Source organism: Hylobates moloch, unplaced genomic scaffold (genome assembly GCF_009828535.3).
Source record: "Hylobates moloch isolate HMO894 unplaced genomic scaffold, HMol_V3 SCAFFOLD_8, whole genome shotgun sequence".
NCBI classification, from domain to species: Eukaryota; Metazoa; Chordata; class Mammalia; order Primates; family Hylobatidae; genus Hylobates; species Hylobates moloch.
The window spans coordinates 114,218,072-114,234,819 of NW_026652283.1; the positions used below are offsets into that span (position 1 = coordinate 114,218,072).

The following is a 16,748-nucleotide window of genomic DNA, read 5'->3' on the forward strand; positions in this document are numbered from 1 at the left end:
GCCTCCACTTCCTCACAACCCACTCATTAATTAACCTACCACATTCTAGTTTCCACTGTAACACTGCAATGAAGCTATTCTTGCTAAATCCAAAGAACTGTTCAGTTGTTATTTAACCTCTCAGTAGTCACCACTTATCATTTTTGACCTCTCCTCGGAACATTCTCCTTCTGCGACATCCAAAATTCTGCTGTGTTTCCTTGTAAGCTCCTCCAGCAGCAAAGTCCAAACTTATCAATGTTGACCTCTCCTTGGAACATTTTCCTCCTGTGACATCCAAAATTCTGCTGCATTTCCTTCTAAGTTCCTCCAGCAACAAAGTCCAAGGATCTTTTGCAAGCATCCCTTTTGCAGCACACCAAAATATTGGTATCCTTGAGGGGTTTGCAGTAGGTCCTCTATTTTTCACTGTAAGTGCTCTAGCTAGGTAATTTTTATCCACCACCATGAATTCAATTCCCATTTAGGGGAATGACTTTCAAGTCTATTTTATCTTCAGCCAAGATCAAAGCGTCATCTCCATATATTCTGCTTCTCAAACATCTCAGTTTAGATTTCACACAGGCATCTCATAAATTCTCAAACATGAACATGTTATCTTCCTTCCAAAATCTCTTTCTTCTCCTGTTTCCTATTTCAGTACATAGAATTTCCCTTTTATCAAGAAATGTAGTCATCACCCTTGTCTCCTTTTCTCTCATTCCACACACAACCAATTACCAAGTACTGTCTAGTCTGGCTCCTAAACAGCTCTGAAATCCAAGTATTTTTCTTCATTCTCACTGCCGCAACCAATTTCAAGTCATCATTATCTCTCACTATGACATCTGCAGAAGTCTCTTCTCCAGTCTTGCATCACCACCTAAGCTATTCTCCACAGCATAGCCAAAGCAATCCTTCTAAATATAAACCTCACCTTGTCACTCCCAAGATAAAACCCTTCAATTCTCCCCCACTGATTTCAGGATCGAGTTCAGATCCAGATTCTTTAACATGGCTTAAGAAGAGTCTTCAAGATTTGATCCTCACTTCCACTCTGGCCTCAATCCACTATTCCCCCACCCTGTGTATTCTAAACTTAGCCATACCAAGCTTTGAGTTATCTGAATTTGCTGTGTTTTTTCATATGCTGGACCTTTACCAGTGCTGTTTAGCACTCGCCCTCTTCACTGGGTTATTTCCTATGATTAGCTCTTTAGTTTTCAGCTCACCCCAATATGCTAGTATAGCACCCATTATTTCCCAGTTTATTAACTTCTCATATTACATTATAACTGCCTGATTTTCTGTCTGAATCTCCCACTGAGCTATGAGCAGTAGGATGTATCAGGGATAATGGCTGTCTTATTCATCACTCTCCCTTCAAAATCCAGCACAGTACCTACCTAACATGTAGTATTCACCAATAAATATTTGTTGACAAAAAAACGACAGAACACACATTGGAGAAACTTCAGTAACTTGGCACTTTGTTCAGTAACATGTGCCATATTTTAGGACGATGATACTCAGATATATTTATTTTGTAATGCTTACATCAATAATAGTATTTCTATGTATAATCATCAAAAGGTACATAATATGAAAAACATTTAAAACATACTTAAGAAATCAACAGCCAAACAGCAATCAAACATATAAGGCTTGTCTACTTTGGGCTTCTGCCATAATTATAAGGGCATAGACATCAAATCAAAAAAGTCTCCATACTCAAGAAGTTTCTATTTTACTAAGAAATCGGTAAAACAGTATAAAGTTCCCTGGGATCATCTATTTATGATGGAACCCTGTGAAAATCCAAAAACAAAGATTATGAACTATGTATGCAAACAAATGCTATGAGGCTAACTCAACAGAAGTAACTTTTCAAAGAAAAGGGATACAGAGAAAAGGGAAGTAATACAACCAGTACCCTCCCATTCCTTTTTAAAACCTTGCAGAATATTTTGTTTCTTACCCTTATAACACGTACCTTGAACACAAGAGACCGGCAGTAATGACTACACTTAGACAAATAACTTCTTAAGTTGTTTCTCCTGAGTTACTGTGGTATAACACCTATGAAGCTCTTTGAAAACTACAGCAATGTACGAAAGTAGCTTACTGATTTAATTCATGGCTTTGTAGATTAGGTATTTGACACAGGCAAAAATAATGAGAGTGTAAATTTAATTTCTATTTGATAGTCACATAAAAGAACTTACACAGCTCAGCCACAATTAGTTTTTGTTATTCCCTACAGATCATATAACTCAATTAAATTGTTGAAAATTAATGTTATTTAGGCTTCTTTATAAGAAAGTTGTAATCAAATCAAAGCAGAACTGTTACCATGAGTCAACTTCTAAAACATAAAATTAGCTTTGATATATAGAGAAACTACCATAAATCATTCTATTACCATATTTTATATAATCTTAAAAATCTAGAAAGGATCTAAAAAAGTCTACTAGTTTCTAGGCATTTTTAGAGTCTAATAAAAATTATAGATATGCCATAAAAACACATTTATTCCATAAATGAAAATGTATGTAATTTCAGAGAACTAATGGGAAACTTTTCCTGTGTTTACCATGTTCAGAAATCCTGATCTTGTTCAACCCTCTCATTTTACATTTGAGGAAAACTGCCGCTCCAAACGGTTAAGTGACTTTCCCAAGAACAAAGAATTTAAATCAAAGGAACTAGAATCTACATTTCTTTTTCTAGAATTTTTATAAGGTCCTTAACACTTTATAAGTTACCATTTTATTTCACCCCTGTAATTCCAGCACTTGGGAGGCCGAGGCGGGCGGATCACCTGAGGTTAGGAATTTGAGGCCAGCGTGGCCAACATGATGAAACCCCAAATCTACTAAAAATACAAAAATCAGGCCGGGCGTGGTGGCTCACGCCTGTAATCCCAGCACTTTGGGAGGCTGAGGCAGGTGGATCACGAGGTCAGGAGATCAAGACCATCCTGGCTAACATGGTGAAACCCCGTCTCTACTAAAAAATACAAAAAAATTAGCTGGGCGTAGTGGCGGGCGCCTGTAGTCCCAGCTACTCGAGAGGCTAAGGAAGGAGAATCGCTTGAACCCAGGAGGCGCAGCTTGCAGTGAGCCGAGATCACGCCACTGCACTCCAGCCTGGGCAACAGAGCAAGATTCCATCTTAAAAAGAAAAAAAAAAAAAATACAAAAATTAGCCAAGTGTTGTGGTGCACACTTGTAATCCCAGCTACTCGGGAGGCTGAGGCACAAGAATCACTTGAACCCGGGAAGCAGACATTGGAGTGAGATGAGACCATGACACTGCACTCCAGCCTGGGTAACAGTGAGAGACACTGTCTTTAAAAAAAAATAATTAATTAATTAATTAAAAAAAGATCAGCTACAAAAAGAGGAAAGAATCATGACAGTCATGAAACAGTATGAAAGTGGTGAAAGGACAGGCAATGGGGGCAGGGTAGGAGGGTAAGACCCTGACAGCATAAATTCTTGATAATTGAGCATGAGAATATAATAACATAAACACTGGTATGAGGAAACCTTGTTTTTAGTCCCAGCTTTGTTATTTAGCCTGAAACCTGACTTTCCTGCTCTAACATTCTATAATGCAGTATTTTGTAAAATCACACTCTACAGTTACTATTCTCTTATGATTTATACTATGTTCAACATCTAAGCATGCGATCATGTGGCTGTCAATTGAAAGCCAAGCTGAATTCGAGTGCCATTAAGGGAGGAGACCACCCCTCATATTGTCTTATGCCCAATTTCTGCCTCCAAAGAAAAAAGAAGTAAAAACCAAAAGGCAGAAATGAAATCCACAGACAGACAGCCCAGCGCCACACCCTGGCCTGGTAGTTAAAGATCGACCCCTGACCTAATCAGTTATGTTATCTATAGATTATAGACATTGTATGGAAAAGCACTGTGAAAATCCCTGTCCTGTTCTGTTCCATTCTAATTACCGGTGCACGTGCAGGCAGCCCCCAGTCACATAGCCCCTGCTTGCTCAATCACGACCCTCTCACATGGACCCCTTTAGAGTTGTAAGCCCTTAAAGGGGACAGGAATTGCTCACTCGGGGAGCTTGGTTTTTGGAGACGTGAGTCTGCTGATGCTCCTAGCTGAATGAAGCCCTTTCCTTCTACAATTCAGTGTCTGAGGGGTTCCTGTCTGTGGCTCGTCCTGCTACACCATCATGACAGTATTCGACGTTGATTCAGCCATACTTCCTTCTCATAAATGCTTCAAGAGGAAAAATGTACAGGAAACAATGACAAGAAACAGCACAACCACTCCACTTTTATGAGTAGGAGAAAAACTTTTATTCCCCTTGAAAATACTAAAAAACATGGACCAATCAGCATTCTGTCTTCCTTAAGGGAGGCCCTGTTTTCTTTTCCTTAATCTTAACTCACATGTTAACCAAAAGAATATTATTAAAATATAATATTCTAAAAATAAAAGTTAAATGACTCTTTGTATTACAATTGGTATGCCTTTAAAATGAAACCACCTACCAATCAATTATAGGCACATACAAAATAATAAGTAAGTACTTTAGGCTGGGCACAGTGGCTCAGGCCTGTAATCCCAGCACTTTGGGAGGCCGAGGCGGGCGGATCACGAGGTCAGGAGTTTGAGACCAGCCTGACCAACATGGTGAAACCCAGCCTCTACTAAAAATACAAAAATCAGCCGGACGTGGTGGCGCACGCCTGTAATCCCAGCTACTCAGGAGGCTGAGGCAGGAGAATCACTTGAACACGGGAGGCAGGGGTTGCAATGAGCAGAGATCGCCCACTGCACTCCAGCTTGGGCGACAGAGCAAGACTCTGTCTCAAAAAATAAAATAAAATAAAATAAACAAGTACTTTTAAAAAGCATTCATATAGAAAACACATTGTATGCAGCAAATATATCTGAGGTACAAATTATTCTTCTACCCATTCCTTGGACTAACAATTTTTAAGGTACATATTAAATTTATTTCCAATCTTTTTCCTACAATTTTTTTGATTCATACATTATTTAACAGAGAGCTTCAATTCACTCAATAAAAACACTTATTTCAGTAAAAGAAACACATGGAAAAGTCTCTTCCAAACACGCACAGATGTGTTTTAACAGTGATCATTGAGATTCAAGGGTCAGGGAGGCCTACATGTACCTCAACAATCTCCTACTGATATTTAATATCTAATTGACAAATAGGGTAATATAGCTAGTTATTAAAACATAGGGTAGAAGGAGAATTCTGGAGTAAAACTGTAAACATACAAGTTGTAAAATCATGGGCAAAATGCTTAATTCAACAACATCTCCCTTAGTAGAATGACTTTAGATACAAAATATCAGAAATCCAATTTGAAATGTCCTAAACAATAAGGAAGGTTATTAACTCACAAAGCAAGGAGTTGAGAGAACAATTACAAGGCTAAGACATGTCATCAAGTACCCAGTTCTTCCCATTTTTCTACGCTGTTTTTTGCCCTCAGGCTTGTACTTTCGAGGTAATAAGATGGTTTCGGCAACCAAACCATCACATTCTCATACACACAATCCAAAGACAGGATGAGAAAATTTCCCTTCATTTTGCGTCCTCTGCAAAGAAAAAGGAAACTTTCCCAAAGCCATGTACAACTGTATCATATACTCACTTCTAAAACAATAATTTGCAAGATGCTGAAATAATGATGATCTTTAACTGATACAAATTACTGCTTAGGGCTGGCAAGTGTCCCAGCTTCTCTCAATACTTAAACCAAAGCAAGCTACTATCAGCAAAGACAAAAGTTAGACAAATAGTTTGTCACAACCATCATGCAAAGATATTGTGAAAATTATATACGATTGTCTGCCTTCGTTTGGGCCGCTATAACAAATTACCATAAACTAGGGGGCAACGGAAATTTATTTCTCACTTCTGGGTGCTGGAAGTCCAAGATCAGAGTTCCAGCATGGTCGGGTTCTGGTGAAAGCTCCCTTCTGCACTGCAGATTGCTCACAATGCTATCTTCTCACAGAATAAAAAACAGTTAAAAATAAAGAAAAAATAAAATAAAGTTAAAAATAACAGAAAAATGTTAAAAATAAAGTGAATTATTTAGTGGTAAATTTATTATTATTAAAATTTTGGTTAATCATGTAAAGATACCTACCAAGTTTGATATTTGAAAGTGAAAAATAAATTTTCTTTCCCCTTCATGTTACCATGAGAACTCAAGTACCGATAATGTAATGGAAAGGGCACTTCCTCACTTGGTAGAACGAGGACCACAGAACTCTCTGGGGTCCTATTTATAAGGGCACTATTCTAATTCAGGAGGGCTCCACCCTGAGGACCTAATCACTTCCCAAAGGCCCCACCTCCTAATACTTTCTCACTTAGGATTTCAACCTATAGATTTTGTGGGAACATAAACATTCAATCTACGACGATAATCTAAGTCAAATGCCTAGTATCCTGTCTGCTTGCTGTTTGTTTTATTTTTATTTTCCTGATATAATTTAAGCCTTATTATCAACCACCAAGTTCATTAAATTCAGTAAGTTATACTAAGGTATTCCATTCAATTTAATATTTAATATGAACAGCAAAAAGATTTCACAATTTATGACCTTTAGTTTTACTGCAAAACTCCTAGAAACTAACTTGCCAATGGTTTGCTGTTTCCAAGCAGAGAAAACTCTATACCAAAATATGTCCAAAAGTTGAGTCAAACCACAATGACAACAATGTTATGCCATCTCTAAAAATTATACTTCTAAAATAACAAATATTTTCACTAAATAAAATCAATGCTACAACTTACTTAACCTGTACTAAAGTGCCCTTTCCATTACATGGAATGTCCAAGTACATTATAGGTACTTGAGTTCTCATGGTAACATGAAGGGAAAAGAAAATTTATTTTTCACCTTCAATATCAAACTTGATAGGTATCTTTACATGATTAACCAAAATTTTAACAATAATATACCGTAAATAATTCATTTTATTTTTAGCTTTTTTCTGTTCATTAAATGACAACAGGATGCTATTCTATCTTTTGACTTTTTTAACAGATTTCAAAACACTCTCTAAACTTACTGTTGACCTTGTGCCTTCCAACATTAAACAGAAATAGAGACAGGCCAACTGGGAGGCAGGCAGGCAGGCAAAACAGATACCAACTGCCATGAAAAAAAATATTATTCTGGGCCAGGTGCAGTGGCTCATGCCTGTAATTCCAGCACTTTGGGGAGGCCGAGGCAGGCGGATCATCTGACGTTGGGAGTTCGAGACCAGCCTGACCAACATGGAAAAACCCCATCTCTACTAAAAATACAAAATTAGCCGGGCATGGTGGCATATGCCTGTAATCCCAGCTACTCGGGAGGCTGAGGCAGGAGGATTGCTTGAACCCAGGAGGCAGAGGTTGTGGTGAGCCAAGTTCGCAGCACTGCACTCCAGCCTGGGCAACAAGAGCAAAACTCCGTCTCCCAAAAAAAAAAAAAAAGAAAAAATCACTTTTCTGAATAACATTTTTGAAGCCTTAATATTCAATCTATTTATATATGTCTTACTTACGTATGTAAAAAAACAGTAATATTTGTTGTAAAATAGAAAGTCCATGTACAACTCCCCAAGAAATTATGTGAAGCCAGCATCCCTGTGTACTATCTGCAACATACAGGGTAAGAACTACAAAGATATATTATACCGGCAAGTGATTAGATAAAAACTGATGTGCCAGAATGTTAAAATTTGTTTTCCATAAAACAGCACTGTTAAGAGCAATGAGAAAACAGATGGGCCAGATGGGGCGAAGGAAGGATCAAGAGTTCCCTTTCAGACATGCTGAGTTTGAGAAGCTGCAGAAATCCTGCCCAACAGATAGAAATAAAGACTGGATAGAGACCAGGAGAAATATCCATTTGTTACACACATACACACATGCAAATGTGTGCAAACACACACTGTTATATAACAAACAAACCTTTGTTCATGTACTTGTTTTCCAGCTGGGGAACACATTATTCCTACACTTAACCGAAAGTAAATTTTCTACCCTGGTAGGATTAGCATGACACTCCAGAAGGAATTCTTATGGAGATGAGCAATTTATAGTCTGATATGCCAAATACCAGAGATATCTGATAGTCTGAGATAGTCTGATAGGCCAAATAAACCCTGAAGATCACAGGGTTTGAAAATTTCCCAGGAAGACATTCTGTATCATAGAAGACTTGGTGATATCCCATGGATTTCTGTGTGTGTGTATACATGTATTATGTATTATGTTTTGTGTATATTGTTTTATGTATGTTTTATGTATATTATGTATATGTATGTTTTATGTATATGTTTTATATGTATATGTATATCTATATGTACATGTTTTATGTATGTTTTATGTATATTATGTATTGTTTTATGTATTATGTATATATGTATTATGTATACATTTATACACACACACATATGCTTCTTCATGAAGACAAGTGCTATGAAATAATCCACAGCAGTCACAGGCGTAACAGACCACACTCATACCTAAAATCGATGAATATTTAGGGCTAAAGAAGGAGATAATGAAAAAGTAAATGCAGCAAAAGGTTAAGAGTTGATTATTCTTTAGCTTGAGTTATGTTTCCACTCTTTCCCCTTCTCTGTGCCTTATGTGTGGAACAGGGCACATATATGGGACTAAACATGCTGGTGGTGCACGTGGAGAAAAATACCCTGAAAATGTTCTCTTTTGACCAAGCTCCTACCTCTTACGTAGACAGAAAATTCCTCATGGGTTTCTAACACAACTTGCTAATGCAGGGACTGACTGACTTGTTCTGGACCATCCTTTCAAGGATATTTGTATATAGCACACAGTTAAAGAAGACAGAGTCCTCCTCCAGAAAAATGAGTGTTTACTTTTGAGTTTAATAAAGATAACGTCTCCCTTTACGGAAGAGGTCAAAGAAGTGTACTGACCATTTTTAAAGATCTTGGTTTCTTAAATGCAAGCTTCCTCTCCTGCAGTGTAATTCACTACGTGAGTGGGCATCACCTAGCCCCCCTCACGTTGCTTAATGTGAACTAAAGCTCAAGGAACCAGTACAAATGCTGAGTAATACACTATCTAATGCTGTGGACATTCGTTGCTTTAAAGGAAGTAATATTTAATAGTTATGACAGTTATACTGACCACCAAGATAGATGGTCCAGTTACAACTCAGCCTCTAATTTTATGACATCAGGCATATGACAAACTCCCTGAATTTTAGTTTCCTTGTTTTAAAATATAATACCTACATCTTAGGTATTACGTATACGTGTGTAACACATAATATGTATGTAACATGTAAAATACAGAACTACATGTAAAGGCTATTCTACTGCTATAATAAACTATCCTTCATCTGTGACACAAGAATCCCATGTCTTCTGCCATCATCCATGACACTACGGCATTCCTGACAAGCAGCTTTGGCTATTTCCAATCACACTTCAAGGGGTGGTCATACATACAATCTAACCTAAGCGAAATCACATTGCCTGCACCTATACATTCTGTGCATATATGCATATATATCAACGCATACCTACCATGATTTCCTGTGTTATGATTGCAAACTTTTTCTCCCACTTAAGTTCTTTGCTTTAAGGTAACATCCATTGCTTACCTCCCTCCTCTCCCCTTTTATCATTTCCTAAGATAGTAAAGTCTCCGTTTCACAGCTGTGCCATGAAAACTAACTGGATATTATACATCCCAATATAAAATGTACTTAATGACATAAAGAAGTTATATCAAAGGCAACTGAAATATGTTTTATTTACTCAAACAATTTATCGCTTAGGAAATATGAGCTGTTCAATTTTTCATATTGCATATTCATTATTACCTACATATCATGGCCTATTAGCTACTCATATTCTTTGCAGATAAATTATTATAACAGCTGCTTTTGATGATGGCAAAGGCAATAAGTGTACTGCAAATAATTACAGAATTGGAGCTCTTTTCACATTATCAGAAGAGGTCATTATAAATTAAAACAATTCTAAATGAAGCTGATTAACTGATAAGTGTTAATGACGTAAGAAAGAGAGAAACTGTCAAAATAAAAGAAACACAAGACGCACTAGATAGGCAAATGATACACTACTAAAAAGCCAATGTCTCCCAGAAATTCACATCACTTAACATCAGTGAGGATTCAAAAATTAGTTTTTAATGACTATATTCAATGTAATTAAGAAAAGTGACTATAAAAATCTCCAATATTCTTTGCCTATTCACTTAACTCTCTCAACCACATTCTCAAATAGGGAATACAATAAAACATTGTTTTTAATGAATGAAAATGTCTTTATAAAGAAGCATATGTGTATGTGTATAAACATACACATAATACATATATACACACACACAGAAATCCATGGGATATCACCAAGTCTTCTGTGATACAACATCTCTTCCTGGGAAATTTTCAAACGACGTAAGAGAATTTGGAATTCTCGGTGTTTCATGACTAGCAATAGACTATTCCAGAGACCATGTAATTTATTATTATAAAGTTAGTTTCTTTAGCAAAAAAAAAAAAATCAATTCAAAAAAATCTTATCGCATTTCAGGATCTCATTATACTAATGCTTTCATTTAAATGAGGAATACATAGTAATAGCTACCACTTAGTGACCATTTGTTATATCCTAGGCATTGCACTAAGCATTTTATATACAATCTTTATATATATATACAGTTATATATTTTACATGTTACATACAGGTATACATAATACCTGAAATATGGGGATTATATTTATATTGTAAAACAAGCAAACTAAAATTCAGAGAGTTTGTCGTTTGCCTGATGTCATAAAATTAGAGGCTGAGTTGTAACTGAGCCATCTGTCTGACTTAAAAATCCAGCCATGGTGGGATTACTGTCATAACTATTAAATATTGCTTCCTTTAAATCAACTAATGCCCATTCCTCATTCCAGGCTCAACTTAAGACTTCAATTTTGCTTCCTCTTTAGAAGGAAGAAAAACACTGTTCATGCTAAATCAACTACTCTGGAACATATGTCAATAATATTTATTATATTAATAGTAAATTAAGGTTCAACTACTGCACTTTCAGGTTCCACAGTGCCAAATCTTATCATAGGCATCAGGTTTTAAAGTCAGCAAGACAGAAAGAGACCACATACTGTCAAAACAACCCTGGGCTATCACTAGGAAAACACCACATTGGTGACCAACCACACTTTCCAATATAGCGTGTTTCCCTTCCAATACTGGAAGAGATCACAGTTTGTGAACTTAGTGAGTACCAGATACGGAATGGCCTGTATTTTAGAGATACGCATGCTTACTGAGTAAAGTATCAGAACACCAAGTATTTAACAAACTACAGAAATGATCCCTGAAAGTGCAGTCTTGAAAACATCAACTATTTAAGCTCTTATCCTTAAGTAAAATACACATACACTGTAATACTGTCATATACTGAAATCAAGTGCTCCTACTTAGGAGAAATAAAACTAATCTTGCAAGAAAAACTTTTAATCCTCAACAATGTTCTCCCTAATTTTTCATTTTAAAAATATATTTCATGAAAATATTTTAATTGAAACATGTTACTGTAATTTAGATGTAATTATACTAAATCCACAAACGTTTTCACATATTAAAGTCATCTTATCATTGGAGATACCCAGATGCTGTAAACATGTACACTTTTTAGTTTTTTTTTTTCCCTTGTAAACCAAAAACAAAAATGTAAGCACCCTCCGACCTCTGCCCCAACCATGTGAAAGGGCCCCTCTTCTCCACCAAGGGCATATTCCAAAGCTAACCTGAAAAACCACTTCAGGCCACGATGGGAAAAGTGGGCCAGACATGCTCATTATACCCTCCTTCTTCTTGGAATTCAGGAAAAGCCAACCAGCATTAACATCAACACAGACCTTAGGCCTGATAAGAAACGTTTACAATCTATTCTCTCTGAAGTCTGCCACCTGGAGGCTTCATCTGGCTAATAAAACCTCAGTCTCCACGTTCCTTTCTATTAACAACAATTCTTTCAACCAACTGCCAATCAGAAAATTTTTAAATCTACCTATGACCTGGAAGCCCCTCCCCCTTTGAGTTGTCCCACCCTTCCAGATCAAACCAATGTAGATCTTACAGGTATTGATCAATGTATTATGTCTCTCTAAAACGTATAAAAGCCAGCTGTTCCCTGACCACCTTGGGCACCTGCCATCAGGACCTCCGGAGGCTGTGTCACCACTGCATCCTTAACGTTGGCAAAAAAATTGACTGAGACCAGCCTTAAATACTTTGGGGTTCACACTCTTCAAATGAAAACTGGCATGGTCCTAGGGATCTTCCTAGGAGATAAAACATCACAATTTCCCTGGAATTCTTCATCATCTTTTATTGCCCTTTGCTTTGGTAATCCACAAAAAAAACTGTCTACTCTTTCTTCACTCTTCTACCTTTCCCGTGAACTACTAAATCTAAAACTCTTGGAATATGGTATACAAATACCAGTGCTAAAAAATGTATCATTAATTTATATTTGTAAATACAATTTCAATTCAACAGTGGTTCTCTAAATCCCTTAGCAGAACTTCACCAATAATTTCATATGGCCTACTTTCATGTTAAAATTTAAAAGGTGAAGAGAGGTACATTAGTTAAAATTGAACACAATATTTGTTTCAGACAAAGAATAAAGAGAAACGGAAACAATCACTCTGCATATGAGGGTATTTTTTCACTGTCTCTATCGAGCTATTAAAATTTTGTTAATATCTTAAACCCAATTCAGACTTTGAGCGCTGTGTAGGTGTACAACTCAACCAGGAAAAACTATCTTCAATTATATAAGCAGAGCACTCTCACCAAAATGGTCCACAATTAGAAACCTTAGTCACATTCCCGAAATAACTGTTTTTGCTGAAGCAGCTAGATCAACTATCCATGATGGATAATTGGAACTTACAAACACTACAACTACTTTAAATACAACCAGTCACTTCAAATCTCAACCTCTTCAAAGTTAATGGTGGATTAAGATTGAAATCAGATTGAATGAACTTCAGAAATAAATCCACATAAAATAAATGTCAGGTTATTTTCACAAGTATATACTGAGTTCAACATAAAGTAAAAATACAGGATAACTTAAAACACACTCTCAATATGTTCTGTTGTACTTGCATAAAATAAAAAATGCAAGCTTCTTCTCACAAGTATACACCGAGTTCAACATAAACAAAAATAAACATACACAGTAACTTAAAACACACTCTGGACAGCTTCTGTTGCTTCTTGAAATGGGTAATGAAGGGAGCAGAGTAAGAAAATAGCGAACACATATTTCCTGCAGGCTTATAAATACTTCTAAAGGGTATTTTCACATCCAACACACCCCTTTTAGTGACACAATTGCTCTAAGCTGGGCTTCCAGCTGGGAATAAAAGCGCCCAGGGTCTGAAAGGTGTGAGGTGCTCTGAAGCAGAGTCAAGTACACGCTTTGCAGTCGTTTTTCAAGTCAGAACCCTGCTAACTCCACGTCCCGGAAACGCCCCAGGGCCTCCCACCCTCGCGGCTCCCGCCCCACCACCGGCACCGCCCACGCCGGTGGCCAGGCTGCCTAGCAACACCGCAGGGCTGCCTGGCAACGCGGCCCACCCCGGCCCGCCCCCGCCCACAGGAGAAGGCCAAGGGGATCCATTCTACCTCCTTTTTTTTCTGTCCTCCCCCGAGCTGGATGCAGAGGAGCAGCAGCAGGAGAAGGAAGGGAAAGCTCCCGGTGGGCAGGTACCGCAGCCGCCGCCCCGCTTGTCTACGGCGTGAAGGAGCGCCCCGGGTCCCCATCGCGGCAGGGCAGTGTCTCCTCCACGCGCGGTAGCCGTGCGCGCCCAGCTCCTACCGCGCACCACGCCTGCCCGGCCAGCCTCCGGGAGCCCACTGGCTGGGCCCTCCGGGGTGGCAGCGGCTTTGCCAGGGACCCGGGCCGCGGCCGAGGACGCAGAGGAGGAGACTGACAGAGCATCCGGTTCACCGGGAGAAGACCTGGAAAGGCGCGGGATGGGGGCAGGAAGTGGGCGTGGCGAGGGAGCTAGGCTCGGGGGCGCGGCGTGCGCTCTCGCCCGGAGCTTGCCTTTCCTGGACCCGCGCTGGGGAGAGGGGTGGTCCTTTGGCCCTGGGACCTCAATCTGAGGCCATCCTGCTACTGAACCCAATTACTGGGTAGTCCAGCACTTTACCTGGGGCCTTGCACAGAAAGACCGGAATGCCTTCTTGGATGATGAAGGGGAAGCTTTGGGGAATGAGAACCTGGCCCCTGCGGTCCCCAGCAATCTCCGTTCCCATTGAGATCACTGTTAGCAACACAGCGCTTCTCCTTCAGAGCCCTGGGAAACCATCTAACATACTCCAGAGCCCCCTCCGATGCACAGAAGCCGCCCCACAACTTCACAGCTGTTCCTTCCAGCCCCAACTGGAAGGCCTGAGGCACAACCTAGACTCCACTTCATTCAGTGACTCATTCAGCATCCATGGAGTGCGAAGTACAGAGCACCCTACTAGCTACTTTTAATATAAAAACGAATAGACTTACTTCAATTTCTATTCTGTGAATATGTTAAGAACCATAGCAGACTGGGCATGGTGGCTCATGCCTGTAATCCCAGCACTTTGGGAGGCTGAGGCAGGTGGATCACCTGAGGTCAGGAGTTCGAGACCAGCCTGCCGCACATGGGGAAACCCCATTTCTACTAAAAATACAAAAATTAGCCTGGCATGGTGGAGCGCCTTGTAGTTCCAGCTACTTGGGAGGCTGAGGCAGGAGGATGGCATAAACCCGGGAGGCAGAGGTTGCAGTGAGCCGAGATCACCCCACTGCACTCCAGCCTGGTAGACAGAGTGAGACTCCGTCTCAAAAAAAAAAAAAAAAAAGAACCATAGCAACAGACTGTATGTTGAACGCTTGATACGGGCCTGATCTGTTCTAATGCATCATGGGTTTTATTACTCTATCTAGAGATTTCTTCACTTGTGCCATGAACACCTTTGGTAATGTGATAAAACTAGTAGACATAGTCTTAAAATAGCACATATTTCTAAATGCATGAAATTAAATACATAGGATTAGCCAGGCACAGTGGCTCACACCTACCTGTAAACCCAGTGCTTTGGGAGACCTATGCAGGAGGCTTGCTTGTGTCCAAGAGTTGGAGAGCAGCCTGGTCAAGATAGTGAGACCGTGTCTTTAAGAAAAAAAAAAAATTAACAGCTGGGTATGGTGGGGACTATCCGTAGTCCTAGCTATTCCAAGACTGAGGCTGGAAGGATCACTAGAGCCCAGGAGTTTGAGGTTACAGTGAGTTCTGATCATGCCACCGCATTCCAGCCTGGGAGACAGAACAAAACCCTGTCTCCAAATATATATAGAGAATATAAAAATAATATATATATAATACTTAAGGAATATATACATATAATTGTTCAAGATATCTGCAACGACTTACTGAGTATGAAAATATCTTTAATTTCTATAGGAAACAAAGTTGTAGGTACTGATAATACTACTGTGGTTTGTTGCCTGCCTTTATAATTGAAAGAAAGGAAACTGTTGGGAGGTTAATAGACATAAAGTTACAATTTTTTCAATACAAAGTTCACAGATGCTAAAATTTCGTGGACTCCAGATTAAGAACGCTTGCTCCACAACAACCCTATCAACTAGGTTGCATTGTAACAATTTTCAGATAAAGAAATTAAGGCCTAGAAAGAATTTGAACATTGGCAGTCTGGCTCTACAGCCATGCTTATGCTAGGATGCCTTTGTTCAAGGAGTTTACAGATATATCTCACTTTTCTGTATCGCAGGCTTTTGATTTCCCACTATTATGTGAACATTTCGCCTGAATTATCACTCCTGTTAAAAAGAAAAACTTCAGACAAAATAAACTTTACACCTTATTTCAGCAAAGAACAATTCATAAATCTGCAGCACTCTGAACCAGAAGCGTTCAGAAAGCTCAGCTCCAGTGGCCTGAGAGCAAGCTTCTATAGACTAAACATAGAAACAAAGTAATGAAATTACCTGATTGGCTACAGCTAAGTTTGCCTTATTTGGTCATGGTGTAATAAGACATTTACTTATATGGCCGTGGTCTGATGGGAGGTCCCTAGTTGTATAACCAGTCATCCTGTTGGCTGTTTGTGATTGCCTGAGGCTCGTGGGTTTTTTTTTAATAAGTCAGTTACAAGAACTGTTTCCAAGATAAGTTCCTATGTGCGTACAAAAGAGCTCCACTTGGCTGGGCGCGGTGGCTCACACTTGTAATCCCAGGACTTTGGGAGGCCGAGGCGGGCGGATCACGAGGTTAGGAGATCAAGACCATCCTGGCTAACACGGTGAAACCCCGTCTCTACTAAAAATACAAAAAATTAGCCGGGCGTAGTGGCGGGCGCCTGTAGTCCCAGCTACTCGGAGAGGCTGAGGCAGGAGAATGGCGTGAACCTGGGAGGCGGAGCTTGCGGTGAGCCGAGATCGCGCCACTGCACTCCAGCCTGGACCACAGAGCGAGACTCCGTCTCAAAAAAAAAAAAAAAAAGCTCCACTTACACAACCACCCCAGGCTAATTGCCTCTTGCGTATTTTTGCTTTAACACTCCTAAACAATGGCTCCTGGCTTTTTTCTTGAGACATAAAAATGGCCTTAACTTTTGTCTGTTTGGAGACA

At 39.2% G+C, this 16,748-nt stretch overlaps 1 protein-coding gene across 5 annotated transcripts in view; it reads right to left on the bottom strand.

The window, feature by feature from the left end:
• TUSC3 (tumor suppressor candidate 3) overlaps nucleotides 1–16,748 on the bottom strand; it is a 335,383-nt gene that overhangs the window by 199,749 nt on the left and 118,886 nt on the right. For 3 of the 5 annotated variants that reach the window (XM_058441899.1, XM_032162420.2, XM_058441900.1), the window contains exon 1: nucleotides 13,735–14,044. The exons of 1 other annotated variant lie outside the window; for it this stretch is intronic. In XM_058441899.1, coding sequence (XP_058297882.1) covers nucleotides 13,735–13,872 — 138 coding nt within the window. In that variant the 5' untranslated portion in view covers nucleotides 13,873–14,044. Of the gene's footprint in view, nucleotides 1–13,734; nucleotides 14,216–16,748 lie in introns of those variants that run through there. One more of the 5 variants, XM_058441898.1, reaches the window with a different exon arrangement.